This window comes from Gopherus evgoodei, unplaced genomic scaffold, assembly GCF_007399415.2.
Source record: "Gopherus evgoodei ecotype Sinaloan lineage unplaced genomic scaffold, rGopEvg1_v1.p scaffold_39_arrow_ctg1, whole genome shotgun sequence".
Classification (NCBI taxonomy): Eukaryota; Metazoa; Chordata; order Testudines; family Testudinidae; genus Gopherus; species Gopherus evgoodei.
The window spans coordinates 2,814,126-2,829,607 of NW_022060060.1; the positions used below are offsets into that span (position 1 = coordinate 2,814,126).

General features: G+C 48.4%; 2 gene segments (V, D, J or C); both read right to left on the minus strand.

The window, feature by feature from the left end:
• Nucleotides 1-3,207: 3,207 nt before the first annotated feature.
• Nucleotides 3,208-5,067, minus strand: LOC115642367. The segment is given in 2 exon segments: nt 3,208-3,796; nt 4,487-5,067. Coding segments are annotated over 2 exon segments (351 nt in total).
• A 1,274-nt stretch (nt 5,068-6,341) lies between these two features.
• Nucleotides 6,342-7,363, minus strand: LOC115642374. The segment is given in 2 exon segments: nt 6,342-6,685; nt 7,103-7,363. Coding segments are annotated over 2 exon segments (333 nt in total).
• Nucleotides 7,364-15,482: the final 8,119 nt, after the last annotated feature.

Sequence of the window (15,482 nt, forward strand, 5' to 3'; positions counted from 1 at the left end):
ACAGGTTGTTGGTGGAAAACCTCCTCAAGGCATACAAAAGCCTTGGTTGCAACATGTCACTAAAGATACATTTTATGCACTCTCATCTAGATTTTTTTCCACCGAACTGCGGAGCAGTGAGCGACGAGCATGGCGAGCAATTTCACCAGGACATTGCAACAATGGAGAAACGCTATCAGGGCAAATGGAGCCCATCAATGCTTGCAGACTATTGCTGGACAGTGACAGGAGATGCTCCATTTAATGAATACAAGAGACAAGCCAAGAAGCGCCGAGTAGACACTGAATAGGACTAAACTATGTACATAGTAGTTTTCTGCCTTTTGTTTCATAATAAATTTTATTTATATAACCCTTTTGCTGATTTTTAAAGTGTTACATAAACAGGACAGGTGAAATATTCTCATGTAAAGCAACCATAAACACATGAAAAGACCTAGGTTTACAATTTATGATTAAAACTCTACTATCTACACAATATACATAGACATAAAATGTAAAAACGTAAATAACTTAGAAACAGTAGCCAATCAGTTGTTTTAATTGTCATATTTGAATTCAGCACATCAAAATACATAATAAATATCACATTTTATCTCTGAAGCAGACGACTTCTCAAAAATTGTAGACCAGTGTTACCAGCCTGCAGAGGGCGCTCTGATGGCTGGAGCGCTAATTCCCGACAGAGATCAACAGGATGCGCTGCAGCAGTGACTCCCACATTGCTGAAGGCTGGCTTTGCACAAATGAGTTTCCCTAACTGCAGAGGAGCAGTAGATGGGACGCATATTCCAATTCTGGCACCAGCCCACCTAGCCTCCGAGTACATTAATCGGAAGGGGTATTTATGGTTCTCCAGGCACTTGTGGATCACTGTGGGCATTTCATTGATGTTAATGCAGACTGGCCCAGAAAGGTGCATGACACATGCATATTTTGGAACACTGGCCTGTTCAGGAAGCTACAAGCTGGGACTTTTTTTCCCAGACCAGAAGATCACCATAGGGGAAGTCAAAATGCCCATTGTGATCCTTGGAGACCCCACTTACCCTTTAATGCTGTGGCTCATGAAACCCTACACAGGGAGCCTTGACAGCAGCAAGGAGAGGTTCAACAACAGACTGAGTCAGTGCAGAATGACTGTGGAGTGTGCTTTTGGCCATTTTAATGGCTACTGGTGCTCTCTGCATGGGAAGCTGGACTTGGCCGATGACTGCATCCCTGTGTGGTTATATCCACGTGCTGTACTCTCCATAACATTTGTGAAGGGAAGGGTGAAAGATTCACTCAGGCATGGAACTCAGAGGTTCAACATCTGGAGGCTGACTTTGAACAGGCAGAGAGCAAGGCTATTAGAGGGGCCCAGCACCGGGCTGCAAGGATTAGGGATGCCTTGAGGGAGCAATTTGAGGCTAAAAGTCACCAGTAATGTCTGGCGCCCTGCACTAGAGTGAAATGCAGTGCTTCCACTGTTAGTAGTAATCTGTGTTTGCTACACTGACTTGCACTGCCTATTGCTTTCCTGAGCTAAGGTATCTTTTACTTAATGCAATAATAAAGAATAATTTCAAAGCCAAAAAATCCATTTATTTAAAAGAAAATTAATTTATTGAACAGAAACGCAACTTCCTGGGAAACAAAAAGGGCAACATGGTGCGGGATGGTATAATCACAGATTTGCGTATGTCCTTTTATCGTACTCAGCCTCCCTGTCTGGAGTGCTGTGCAATGAGTGCTGCACTTCAGGATGGCTATACTGCATGGTGATGGGAGTTGAGTGCAGTGGGTAAGGGTCACAGTTTTCAGGGCTGAGTGGTGAAGCTACAGGTGTTGGAGACAGCTGGTGGAAATAAGAACCCGAATGCTGGGGAAAGTGGGTTGGAGGCAGGGCCAGCTCTAGGCACCAGCAAACCAAGCAGGTGCTTGGGGCGGCACATTTTCAGGGGCGGCATTCCAGCCCAATTTTTTATTTTTTTTTTGCTTCTGGTGGCAAAAGCCTCGAGCTGGCCCTGGCAGCAGCAGTGCCTCGTGTGCAGGGGGGGCACCCTGGGGCTGCTGCAGTTCATGCCACAGGGAAGCAGTGCCCCTACCTTGTGGCTGGGCCAGGCAGGCTCTGAGTGGGGGACACTCAGGCTGGGGGCCACCCCATGGGGCACACAGAGCCACCTGCAGGTGCTGCAGGGCGGCTGCCCCCCAGCACCGCAGCTGGGCTGGGCAAAGCTGCCTGAGCTGCCCAGGGACTGTGGCAGGGCAGCCAGAAGCAGCAGTAGCAGCGGGGCCATAGATGGTGGGGTGCTGCCATGCAGAGCCTGCATTCTGCTCTCCGGGGCTCCGCTTCCTCTTGGGCTACCATGCCCCGGCTCCTCAGCCCCCTGCCGGGGCAGTTCCCCAGCTCTGCCCTCCTGGGTCCCAGCCAGTCCCGGAGGCGGGAGCCCTGGCTGGAGGGACCCTGGGCTGAGGTGTGGCCTGAGAGCCCCGCTGCTTACCCCGACCCTGCCAGCGCCAGACCAGCTGGCGGCGAGGGGTGGGGTGACCAGATGTCCCGATTTTATAGGGACAGTCTCAATTTTTGGGTCTTTTTCTTATATAGGCTCCTATTACCCCCCACCCCCTGTCCTGATTTTTTACACTTGCTGTCTGGTCACTCTAACGAGGGCAGAGCAGGCAGAGTCAGCACTGGTGGGGGGAGCCCATGGCTGGGGTGGCAGGGGGTGCGGGTAGGGGAGGGGTGAGATCCCAGGGCTTAGGTGGGGGGTAGCCATAAATTGTTTTGCTTGGGGCGGCAAAAAACCTAGAGCTGGCCTTGCTGATAGCTGCCATTCTGCTGCGCTGCTAAAAAGTCTGGCAGGGTCCGGGACTGGAGGGGGTTGGCATGAGGGATAAGGGAGGAGGTGGAGAGAAAAATCTGGATTTATAGACCAACCGGACAGAGCTCTCAGTTCTGGAGCGCCCCCTCCCGGGCTCTTGTCTGAACTGCACTGGGACACGGGGGAGCAGAAAACTTTGTTCTGGCTTTCGAGGAGGGAGGGGAGTTAGCTTTGTTTGTTTCTTGTTGCTAATCAAACGTGGATGACCATATAGCTTTGAAGCCAAGAGATATTTTGCATTCGGGTCCCTTAAGGGAAGATGGTTTCCCAATGGTTATGTTTGGTAATGAAATTGAGAAAGTATCCTGCAGAAAGAAAAGAAAATGCATTCGTGTCTCGGATTTCTTGTAATCTAGTCACCACAATGAACACATGTGGAGTGACTCTGGATTTATGCTGATCTTCACACAGTTGTCCCATGATCTGGAGACCTGGGTTCCAGTCCCCAGGTCCTCACGTTGTGGCCCCGTTGACTCCACTAGAGCTGTTTTCATTTATAACGGCTGAGGATCTGTCCCCTTGGCTGCCATGGAATTATGCTAATTTAAGCCATCTGGGGAACTGCCTCTCCATCTCCTCCCCTAAACTGCCTGTCAGAGGATGAGGGTTTTTGCCCTGAGCCCAGCTCTGCCTGTGTCACTGTGCATCCACCGCACAGAGGTAGCTGCCCGAGTCCTCCAGCTGGGAGTCGGTGATGTGCAGGGAGCTGCGTTTCCCACTTTCCAGGTGTTCACCTATGAACCGCCCCACAGTGGCATTCTCATTAGAGCTCGCGGTCAGCAGATGGGTCGGCCCTTGCCCAGGGAGCTGCTGGTACCAGTAGAAGGTTCGGTAAGTGCTGGTGAAAGAGCAGAACATGGTGGAGACCTTCCCTTCCCCAGTATCCAGCGACTGAGGGCTCTGAACCACTTGGGCTTCGCAGCAGAAGACTGGAGGGAAAGGAAATAATAGCAGCTAAAATAAATATTATGAGAGTGTTACATTAACTCTTTATCTATGGATCTCTCTATTCAGCCTTCCCTCTCCAGCCTCCATCCATCACTCTATTGTTTTATCCCCAGTTTCTATATCTACTTGTCCATACAGGTAGATATAGATCTTGCCATGAGCATCTAGTTTTTCTTCTCTGTACTCTCCCTGAATCTTAAAAAAACAGGACAAGGAATGCTAACAAAGAACTTCAAAGGAATATTACTGTTCAAACAGATCAGAGGTTGATATTTCCCATTGGCAGACCCTTCTCTCCTGATGGGTGCAGTCAGGGCCGGCTCCAACAATTTCACCGCCCCAAGCACGGCAGCCCGCCGCGGGAGGCGCTCTGCCGGTCGCCGGTCCCGCGGCTTCTGTGGACCTCCCGCAGGCGTTTCTGCGGACGGTCCGCTGGTCCCGCGGCTCCCGTGGAGCTGCCAGGCGTGTCTGCAGCGTGCCGCCCAAACACGCGCTTGGCGAGCTATGGCCTGGAGCCGGCCCTTGGTCCAGTACCTCATAAATAGCGTAATGGAGATCTATCTATCTATCTATTTAGTTACCTATCTCTCTATAATATCTTGCCTCTCACTGACTTTTAAGACTCTGTATCTTTTTACCCTTTAGAGGGAGAAAATATTTGTTTCACTCACAGAGAAAAGCAAAGGTGAGGAGAAGGCTCCACAGAGCAGCTCCTCTCTCCGAGCCCATGGCGAGCTCCGTTTCTTCTCTCCCTGGCAGAGGAATATTCCGAGGCAGAGTCAATCCGTGGAAGGTCTGCAGGGAGGAGACCGGCGGAAACGAGAATTCTCCCTCCCCTCAGGTTACCCCCTTCTCAGGGGAAGGATTCTCCGCCTACAGAGGCTGCTGTTTCGTTGTCTGCCCCGGGGCGGAGCAGCAGCTCGGTGACCTGGGCTGGGCTGGGTCCAGCCCCGACCTCAGGCTGTGGGAATTAACCAGGGTTCGCAGGGGAGGTGGCGAGCACTCTAGCGCCGTCTGCTGGCCTGGCACAGAAGCGGGAGATGAATAAATTCTCTGCTTCAGGGGAATCCCAGCTGAAAGATCAGGAGAATGACACAGACTCATACACAGTTTCATACTCCATTGACTCCTACGAACATGCACCGATTTACACCTGCTGGGGATTTGGCTCTATTTACTCCAATGGACCACTGCCAATTTACAAGAGCTGAGGATCTGTTCCCTTGAAAACTCAGAGAATTGGTAAGACCCCCTGGTAAGCAAATCTATAAGGAAAAATAGAGCAGGAGAGTTGGCAGCTTTTCTAGAGCGATATTATTATGGGCACAAGAGCAAACTATCCCAATGCATAGGAAAGTTGGGAAGTATGGCCAGGAATCATGGCCAATGGGGATCTGCGGGGGTGGAGTCTGCATGCCAGGGCAGCAGCATGGGCCACACAGAGCCACCTGTTCCTCCCCCCACACGCACACCAAATGAGAGGTGCTCCAGGTAAGCGCTCTTCACTCCAACCTCCTACCCCAACCCTGAGCCCTCTCCCAGCCCCTAATTCCCTCCCAGACCCTGCACCCCAAGACCAAGTCCACTCTCGCACCCCAGCTCCCTCCTAGACCCCGCACTCCCAACCCAACGGCCTGCTCTGAGCCCCCTTCCACACTCCAAACCCTTTAGCTCCAGACTGGAGCCTCCTCCTGTGTCCCAAAGGCCTCATCCCAAGCCCCACCCTGGAGCCTGCACCCCCAGTTGGAGCCCTCACCCCCTCCCACATCCACCCTCCTGAGTCAGTCTCCTCCCACACACTGACTCATTTTCGTCCTACCCTGGAGCCTAGGGGCCCCACAAAATCTAATAGCCCCAGTCCCTGGAAGGAGTACTGCAGAAAAGGATCTAGGGATTGTAGTAGATCACAAACTATATGTTAGTCAGCAATGTAATATTGTTGCAAAGAAAGTGAACATAATTTTGTGACTGGAGTATTGCAACCAGTTTAGGGCACCAGACTTCAGGAAAAATGTGGGAAAAGCACAGGAGGCAGAAACAAAGGTTATTAAAGGTCTAGAACACATGATCTATGAGGGAAAAGAAAAAAATGTGTGTTTCATCTGGAGAAGAGAAGGAGGAGAGACATGATAACAGTCTTCAAGTAGGTAAAAGTTTGTTTTAAAGAAGAAAGTGATAAATTGTTCTCCTTAACCACTGAGGACAGGACAAGAAGTAATGAGCTTAAATTGCAGCAAGGGAGATTTAGTTTAGATGTTAGGAAAAGCTTCCTGACAGGGTTGTTAAGCATTGGAATAAATTGCCTATGGAAGTTGTGGAATCGCCATCATTGACGGTTTTTAAGACCAGGTTAGACAGTGTCAGAAGATGGTCTGATAATAGTTACTCCTGATTCAGTGCAGAAGCCTAAACTATATAATCTATCAGTGTCCATTTCTACATTTCTATGATTCTGTGATTGACTTCCATGGAGTAATGTTGTGCTTTGCACCATCCAGGGATCCGTCCCTGCATCTCCTGCCCTAAACTGTCTCTTAGAAGATGAGAGTTTTTGCACAGATCCCAGTACAGCCTGTGTCACTGTGCTCTCACAGCACAGAGGTAGCTGCCTGAGTCCCCCAACTGGGAGTCGGTGATGTGCAGGGAGCTGCGTTTCCCATCTTCCAGGGGCTGCCCCATGAACCGCTGCTCGGTAGCGTTCTCCTGAGGGCTGACGGATAGCAGGTAGGTCAGGCCTCGCCCTTGGAGCTGCTGGTACCAGTGGAAGGTTTGGTACTTGCTGGTGAAAGCACAGGACATGGTGGAGACCTTCCCTTCCCCAGTAACCAGCAACTGGGGGCTCTGATCCACTTGGGCTTCGGAGCAGGAGACTGGAGGGAAACAAAAGAACAGTTGTAATGTAGGCTAGAGTGTGTTACTTTGCCTGTCTACCTATCTGACCATTCTTCCCTATGTGCTATCTCCCCATTCTTCCCTCTGAAGCACCCTTCCATCCATCCATTGTCCCATGCACTTTCTCTCTCTCTCTACCTAGAATCTTCCCTGGTCTTGAAAAGGGGTGAGAAATGCTAACAAAGAACCCCAGGGCAATATGACTCTTTAAACAGATCAGAGACAGAGTTGGGTCCCATTGGTAGCCCCCTCTTTCCCATATATAGGTGCTGTAACTCTGAATCAAACAGAGCTGTGAACTGAGTTAAATATGTCTCCAGCCGTTCTTAGTTCAATGTCCTACAAGAGAAGCAGCTGGCTTAGAAGAGCCCAGCGTGTTCTGAGCAGAAACTTACAGTACAAAGGAAGAAAGACCCAGGAGAAATGCAGTCTCATGATTCTCGGGGTGAGGTGAATTTCTGACACCTGTAGCAACCTGGCACTGAGATGCAGTGGATGCCTGGCTCATCTCTGCCTGCTTTTATTTTTCTTCTCAGACACAGCATGTGACACACACACTAGCCTAGGATCCTGTAACTGCCGCCGCTTGCTCCTGCAGAAGCTCAACTGCGTTCTCGGAGCTGTACACACCCAGCGTGGACAAAGGCACCTGGCATGAGGGGATTCCTTGGCGATATCTAAGCAGCCGCTGCCAAGGTGTGGCAGGAGAGCTCAGTAGCTATAGCACTAACCAAGACCTGGGTTCGAGTCCTTCCTCTACCACAGATATTCTGGGTGGCTTTTTTCAAATCTCTGAGGGCCACGTTTTTAAAGGGTGGCCCAGTGGGGTTTTGCAAACACACCCAGGGCCCCTAACACCCATTGATTTCAAAGGATGTTTGGCACCGAGGCACTTGTGAAAAATCCCACAAGTACCTAAAGCCTTTAAAAATCTGCCCCTCTGTTCCTCAGATCCCCAACCATAAAATGAGGATAACAGCACTTTCCCACCCCACACGGGTGTTGGGTGGACAAATAAAGTGATGGCTGTGAGGTGGGTAGACACTGTGGTAATATGGACACAAAAATTCCCAGTGCAGGCAGTGTTAGGCTGGAATGGTCAGAGATTTCTGAGGGAGCTTGTAGCCCAATTTCCCTTGAATTTCACTGGGAGCGGAGAACCTAATTCCCTTGGGCTCTCATGAAAATATTTTAAAAAGCGTTTTTGTCCCATCCCGCCCCCCGACCCAGTGCCTGCAGTATCTCAGCACCACACAGATATGAATGGATTTAGCCTGGGATTTTTCACAGGAACCAAAGGGAGTTAGTAACCCATGTCCTGTTGAATTTCAGTGATTTTTGGCCACCTAGCCTCGCAAAGGCACATTTCGTGATTTTTGTGAAATTAAAGAGTCTAGCAATGGTTGTTCGGAGTCAGATGAAACAAGGGGGCAGATTTTCAAATATGTATGATATCAAGAAGGCCAGAAATGACCAGGTTCCGTGTGCGTGTGTGAGAGAGAGAAAGAGAGAGAGTGTGCTTGTTGGATGCCAGACTTTGAGAAAGTGTATCTGTGCTTGATCTGCATGTGAGCGGGTTTGGAATGTGTGCTAGTGTGCATGTGTGTCACTTTATGATGTGTGAGTGAGAGAATTTCAAGGTTGTGTGTGAGTGATTGTGTGGGTATTTGATGTATGTAAGAGCAGCACTGGTATATATGTTATTGTGGGTGTGTGTGACTTGTTTGTGCATGTGAATTGTGAGTTCATTTATGTTGAAATGTGTGTGAGAGAGAGAAAAAGACAGACAGAGAGGAAAGAGAGTAACTTTGTGAGTGTGTGTGACAGAAATTTTGTGTTTCTGTCCGTGAAACACATAAGTAGTTATGTGTACAAATGGCATTTCAATGTCCAGGATGAAATAAGGATGTGCCTTTATATTTGGTAGTAAAACAGTGGTGGTAAACTCTTACACCATTTTCCATTAATTCCTGCAGCTGTCAAAGTGAAACATAGTGGCCATCAGATGGCAGCGCATGACCCCAAACTGTTTGTTTCTTTCAGAACAGGGTATGACGCATTTTTATTACATTTTCTTTTCAGATCAACCCAGCAGGGCCTGAGGCAGCTCTGTTACTTCACTCTCGGTTTTAGGTGATGGGGAACCGTCTACTTTCAATGAAGTTTGTAGTTTTGTGACTTGAACATGCAGACTGAGAGTTTGAAACTAGCCTAAAAGAAAAAGATGCCCGATTTCCATTAAATTAATGCAGATTGATCATCCACATTTCCAAAGCAGCCTAAGGGAATTAGATGCCCCAATCCTATTGAATTTCAGTGGAAGATGATCATCTAAATTCTCTAGGCCCTTTTGAGAATGTCTCAGTATATATCTGGGAGCTCTCTTTCCAGGAATAACTGAGCTTTTCTGACCATACCATGATGTTTGACCCTCTGCAGAGCCCTAAGTGCCAGTTCAGTCCAGAAGTGAGGTTTAAGTGTCCCTTCAGTTAAGTGTCAACCCAGGATGGAATTTCAACTAGGGGGTTTTCAAAGGAGCCTAGGGGAGTTAAATGCCCAGCAACCATTGGTTTTGAATAGACTCGGGGTCCCTAACTCCCCAAAGAACTCATCCCAGACTTCGCCAGCCCCCAGTGAGATATTAATAGATTGATTGATGGATGGATCCTAGAGTGACAATCCTAATACATCCCACGAAGTGGGTATTCACCCATGAAAGCTCATGCTCCGATATGTCTGTTAGTCTATAAGGAGTCACAGTACTCTTTGCTGCTTTTAAAGTGAGAAGAGACCTTTGTGATCATCTAGTCTGACCTCCTGCTTTAACACAGGCCAGAGAAGGATACTCAGGGACTTCTGTACCCAACCCATATCTTGTGGCTGATGGTCTTGATTTAAAGACTTCAAATGATGGCGAATCCACAGTGTCCCTGGGTCAGTTGTGTCAGTGTTTAGTTACCCTGTTAAAAATGTGCACTTTCTTTCTAGTCTAAATTTTTCTCACTCCAGCTTCCAGCCATGGGATCTTATTCTGCCTTTGTCTCGTTCCATCTCCTCTTTGCCACGAATTTCTGAGTATCATTCTGGTGCTGCTTTTCCCCAGAAATCAGGAAGAGGTTTTCATCTCCAGGAACCCAGCTGTGGCAGGTCTCACCCCACTTCATAGCCCTCTACCCCACACCCACCCGTTTCCTGCCCGTGCTCGCCTCCTAACTTCACCTGCAGGAGTCAGTTTCTTATAGTAGCGGAGAGGTGTCAGGTTTTTGTTCAGGGCTCCCTATGAATTTCAACACTGTGTCTCTACTGAAAGCGCAGAAGTATATGGCCGCGTCCCCCAACTCCAGAGCTGTGATCCTCAAACTGATGGAGCTTTTGGACTTCTCCAAATTGACAGAGAATCTGTCCCCGGCCTCATTCCTCTTTGTTCCTCCAGAATGTTGCCAAGAAAGGAAAATAAGGCTTTCCCTGTGGGGCTGTTTGTACCAATGCAAATAATAGCTGCTAGTATCAGTTTCATAAGTGCAGTTCAGGGAAACGGATTCGCTCTCCACCCCTGACACTGAAGGCTGGGTCTGAGTTACAGCATCTTCCATGCTGGAGCCTGGCACAAGGAGAGGGGAAAAGAGAGGTTAGTGAGATGCTGTTACTGAGGGGAGTTCTTGGATTTTTTAAGGATCTGAAGGGATTTCAAGGAATCCTAGAAATGTCGGGCTGACCTCAAGAGGTCATGTACTGCTCCCCCCATCCATGAGACCATCCCTGACAAGTGTTTGTCTAATCTGATCTTCAAACCTTGCAATGAGGGGGATTCCACAGCCTCCCTACTTAATCTGTCTGGAGCTCAACTCTCCTTTTAGTTAGAAAGGTTTTACTAACATCTTACCTCACACTGCCTTCCTGCAAAGTAAGCCACTTACTTCTTCTCCTGCCCTCTGTGGACATGGAGAATAACAGATCACCCTCCTCTTTATTTAGACTCACAGATTCCAGCGGTATTTGAGCACTGAAATCTCGGCCTGAGAGCATCCCTTATTGCAGAAGAGGGGGAAGGAGGAGGAGGAGGAGGAAGGTCTTTTTAATCTCTCAGTAACGGCAATGAAGGGGGAGGCACGTGGAGAATCTTTCAGAAATGAGAATTGGAATCTTACTCACTGAAAAGCAAAATCAGCACAATGGCTGAGTCCTGGACCATGGCCATCACCCCAGCGTTTCAGCTCTTATGTAGGGCACTGCCGCTTTTCTCTCAAGACAGTCTGAGATTAGTCCCCCAGGCAGCAGCTTGTCTCCTCCACCTGCAGCCTGAACCAAGGGAGCCGTTGTCTGACTGGTGAAGATTAGAAATCAGGCAGTGATGTCACAGCTGGGGGTGTGAGTGACTCCTGCAGCCAAGTATGAACCTCCCCTCCCCTCAATACCTGCCCTGCAGCTGAGCACACAGGTGCTGGAATTAAGGGTGCTGAGGGGGGCTGCCGCACCCCCTGGTTTGACGTGGTTTCCATCATATCCAGGTTCACAGTTTGGTTCAATGGTTCTCAACACTCCACTGTGCACATTGCTCCAGTGCCCCTGGCTGAGCCCCCCACAAGCCTCACCTCGTTTGAGGGGGCTGGCAGGAGAACTAGAGCATGGGAAACCAGTGGCTGGAATAAACTGGTGCGCTCTGTCTGTAGAGAGCAATGCTGCTGTGCTGCGGCGCCTTCTGGAGGACAACAGCCTGAACCGCAGAGAGACCCAGGGCCAACAGAAAACTTACCCACCATCTCTTTCCCACGTGAGCTGCTCGTTCCAAAATCTGGGAACGTTTTTCCCTTTGCTGCCGGTGGATTTTTCCATTGCTGCAAATGCTGGATGATGCCATGTGGTCCAGAGAAGGGACTTTTCCCTGTAAGATTCCATTCGCTAAAGAAAATTTCTCCTCCAAGATTAACCTGTTTTTAATTTTTGTGCCCATAGGTTAAGTAGCAAAGAACAGCACTAGGCACTCTCGGACCTACATCTGGTTACTTCAGTGTAAATCGACAGTGGTGCCAATACAGTCAGTGCATTTGATGGGCAGCATTGTCCAGTGGGTAGCCGGCTGGAATGGGGTTCTGGGCTATTAGGTTCTATTCCCGACTGTGTGACCTTGGGAAACCCCTCCCCTACTTTCAGCCTTTCTCTCTCTTTCCCATTGAGTTCCTGAGCTCTTTCAGGGAAGAGATTTTCTCTGTGTTTGTGTAAAGCAGCTGGGGATCAGGCCCATTGACTCCAGCTGAGCTATGACTCATTCGCACCAGCTGGGGACTTCGGAGTCTGCATCTCCCCCACCAAGCTGCTTTGCAAAGCATTAAGGGTTTTACACGGAGCCCAACTTGAGTTGCTGTGCGTCCGCCCCACACAAGTAGTGGCCTGAGTCCTCCAGCTGGGACTCCAGGAGAGCTATGTCGAGCGATGCTTTCAAATCCTCCAGGTGCTCGCCCATGAACCTCCTATCAACGACTGTCTCCCTGGCACTGACAGTCACTGGGAGCCTAGTCCGCTCCAGGGGAGCTGCTGGCACCACTGGAAGGTTTGGTAAGCACTGGTGTAAATACAGATCACAGTGGAGATGTCTCCTTCCTGAACAACCAGTGACTCAGGTCTCTGAACCAACAGGGGCTCACAGCAGGAGACTGCTGGAAAATGAAATGACACATTAGAACGATGTCTATCAGAGTGTTACAGTACCTGTTTACAGGGCCGGCGCTTCCATTTAGGCAACCTAGGTGGTCGCCTAGGGCGCCAGGATTTAGGAGGGTGGCATTTTGCCACACTCAGAGGCAATTCGGCAGCTGGGGGTCCTTCCGCGCTCTGGGTCAGCGGCGGCAATTCTGCGGTGGGTCCTTCACTCACTCTGGGACCTGCCGCCAAAGTGCCCTGAAGATTGGGAACGCAGAAGGACCCCCCCCACACTGCAGAATTGCCACCAACAATCAGGAGCACAGAAGGACCCCTGCCTAGGGTGCCAAAAACCCTGGCGCTGCTCCTGCCTGTTTAACCTCATGTCTGTCTGTCTGATAGAAGCTGGGAATGAACGACAGGGGATGGATCACTTGGTGATTACCTGTTCTGATCATTCCCTTTGGAGCACCTGACATTAGTCACTCTCAGAAGACAGGATACTGGACGAGGTGGACCATTGTTCTGACCCAGTATGGCCATTCTTATGTACTTATGTCTCTCTTCCTGTATATTTATGTATCTATTTAACTTTCTTTATTCTTTTGCCTCCCTCTAATTTCTTAACTCTCTTATCTATCCACATCCATCTGTCCTTCCCGCTGAATCATCTATCCATACGTGAATCTGTTATAAAATGCAATTTCCATCTCTCTCTCTCTTTTCTCTTGATGCTCTTCTGAAGTCTTAGAAAAAGAAGGTAAGAAATGCCAAGGAATGTTCCAAATCACTACAAACACTGAAATAGAACAGTGATGCCGCCAGTTGGCAGCCCCTCTCTCTTTATGTGTGCCACAGGATTCTTTGCTGCTTTCTCAAGGCAGTGAGATACACTGGCTCCCAGTCTCGCCTCTGCCTGAGTGTTTGCACCTCAGCCTCATCACATGACACATAATCCAGGCTGAGGTTCCATATCTGCCTCTGCTTGCTAGGCACCAAAATAAACTACCTTATTGCAGCTCTGCAACCCTGGCCATAGGGACTCTTCCAGCAGCCTCAGCCAAGAGGGTGAAATCAAATTTGATGTGTGTAAATTTGACAGTATGAGTGAATTTCTTGTGGGTGAATGATGTGTGGTTGTCTCCAGAATATACTGGATTATAAATCTAATTTACAGGTCAAATATCACGGATGACATGAGGATTTATGCTAATATTTGACATCAGTCTAGTAGAACAGTGCTGGAAAACTTCTGGACAATTTTATACAAATTTTCTGTAGATGTGAACTCTGAAGGAAACGGCCATTGGGGGCAGCACTTCATTATGAACTTGCTCTTTCCTTCCAGACAAGGACAGGTCACACTTTTATTACATTTTCTGTGCAAACACACACACTGGGTCCTCAAACAGTTCTATTATTTCACTTTTGTTTTGGGTTATGGGGACCCGTCTAATTTCAATCCATTTTATATTTCCCTGTGATTTGAAAATGCAGGCTGTAACTGTGAAGACTGCCTAAGGGTAGGCAGGGTAATTAATCCCTAAAATTAACAGGGATTGAGCATTCAGGATAGGATTCCAAAACAGACTAAGAGAGTTAGGTGCTCAAATCCCTTTTAATATAACTCTGGGAGCTATTTTTTCAGTTATGCCTAAACTCTTCTTAGAATACAGTGGTGTTTGCCCCGATTCAGAGAGGCCAGAACAGATTAAATCCATGCACTGAGGGCTGAAGTAAGATTTAAGTGGTGCATAGGCCCTTTTGCTGATCAACTGCACAATTTCATCTGTGATTTTCAAAGGATCTGTGGGGGGTTAGACACTTAAATCCCCCTTGAATTTGAATAGAATGTGGGTGTCTAACACCTGAGGAGCCTGTGACAATTCCAGGCTTCACAACTGGGGATTTATTCAGCAGATTCATGGATTTGTAAGGCCAGAAAGGACCATTATGATCATGTGTTCTGCTCTCCTGTATTACACAAGACAGAGAATTTCAGCCAGTGCTCCCTACGCCTGAGCTATAGTGTGTCCTTCAGAAAGAGAATTCCAGTCTGGGTTTGAACCATCCAAGTGATGAAGAATCCACCACCTTGTTAGATAAATGGGTCCAATGAGTAACTGAAACACTCACTCTTGAAAATGTTCACCTTATTTCTAGCCTGAGTTTGTCCTGCTTCAGTTTCCAGATATTGGATCTCATTCTGACTTTCTCATGCTTGATTAAAGACCCCTCTGCTACCAGAAATCTTCTCCCAGTAAAGGACCTTCCGGTCCTTGGGTCACATTCTGCTTTGTCTCCTTCCAGCTCTCCCCTTTGTGGTGAATTTCTGAGCACAGCTGTGGTGCAGATTCCCAGAAATCAGTTAGAGATTTTCATCGCCAGGAACCCAGCTGCAGCAGTTCCCTCTCCCCCTACACCCACCCACCCATCCATCCACACACCTTTCCTATCTGTGGTATCCTTCTAACTTTGCGTGTAGGAGTCCATTTCTCAGGGAAGGAGAAAACTACAGGGTTTTTGTGCCGGGCTCTTTGTTAATCACATCACCATGTGTCTCTATTGAAAGCACAGAAATACGTGGCTGAGTCCCTCAGCTCCAAACCTGTGATCCTCAAACTTTCGAATTTCTTGAAGTCTGCAGAGAATCTCTTCCCAGCCTCATTCTTCTTTAGTCCGCCGGAATATCCCCAAAGTAGGAAAACAAGCTTTTCCGCTCCATGTTGTTTGTACCAATACAAAGAATAATAGCTAGAGTCCGTTTCGTAAGCTCAGCCCAAGGCCACAGACCCATCTTCAACACCTGACGCTGCCGGCTGGGTCTGTGTTACAGCATCTTCCATGCTGGAGCCTGTTACAAAGAGGGGGTGAAGGAGAGGTTAGTAGTAAAATGCTGCCCCTGGATTTATTTATGGAGAGCGTCCCTCATTGATTATCCTGATGATCACAACAATGTTCGTCATCTTGGATCAGGCACTGACACTTATTTTTGATTTGCATAACACCTACCCCTAGGTGGAAATCATGGGCTGTTGCAGCTGATTAGTTATTGGTGAATGTTTATTAATTATTAAACATTATTATATACTATTATTGTTTTATTACTATTCCAGCCCCACCATCAGTTTTATTCAC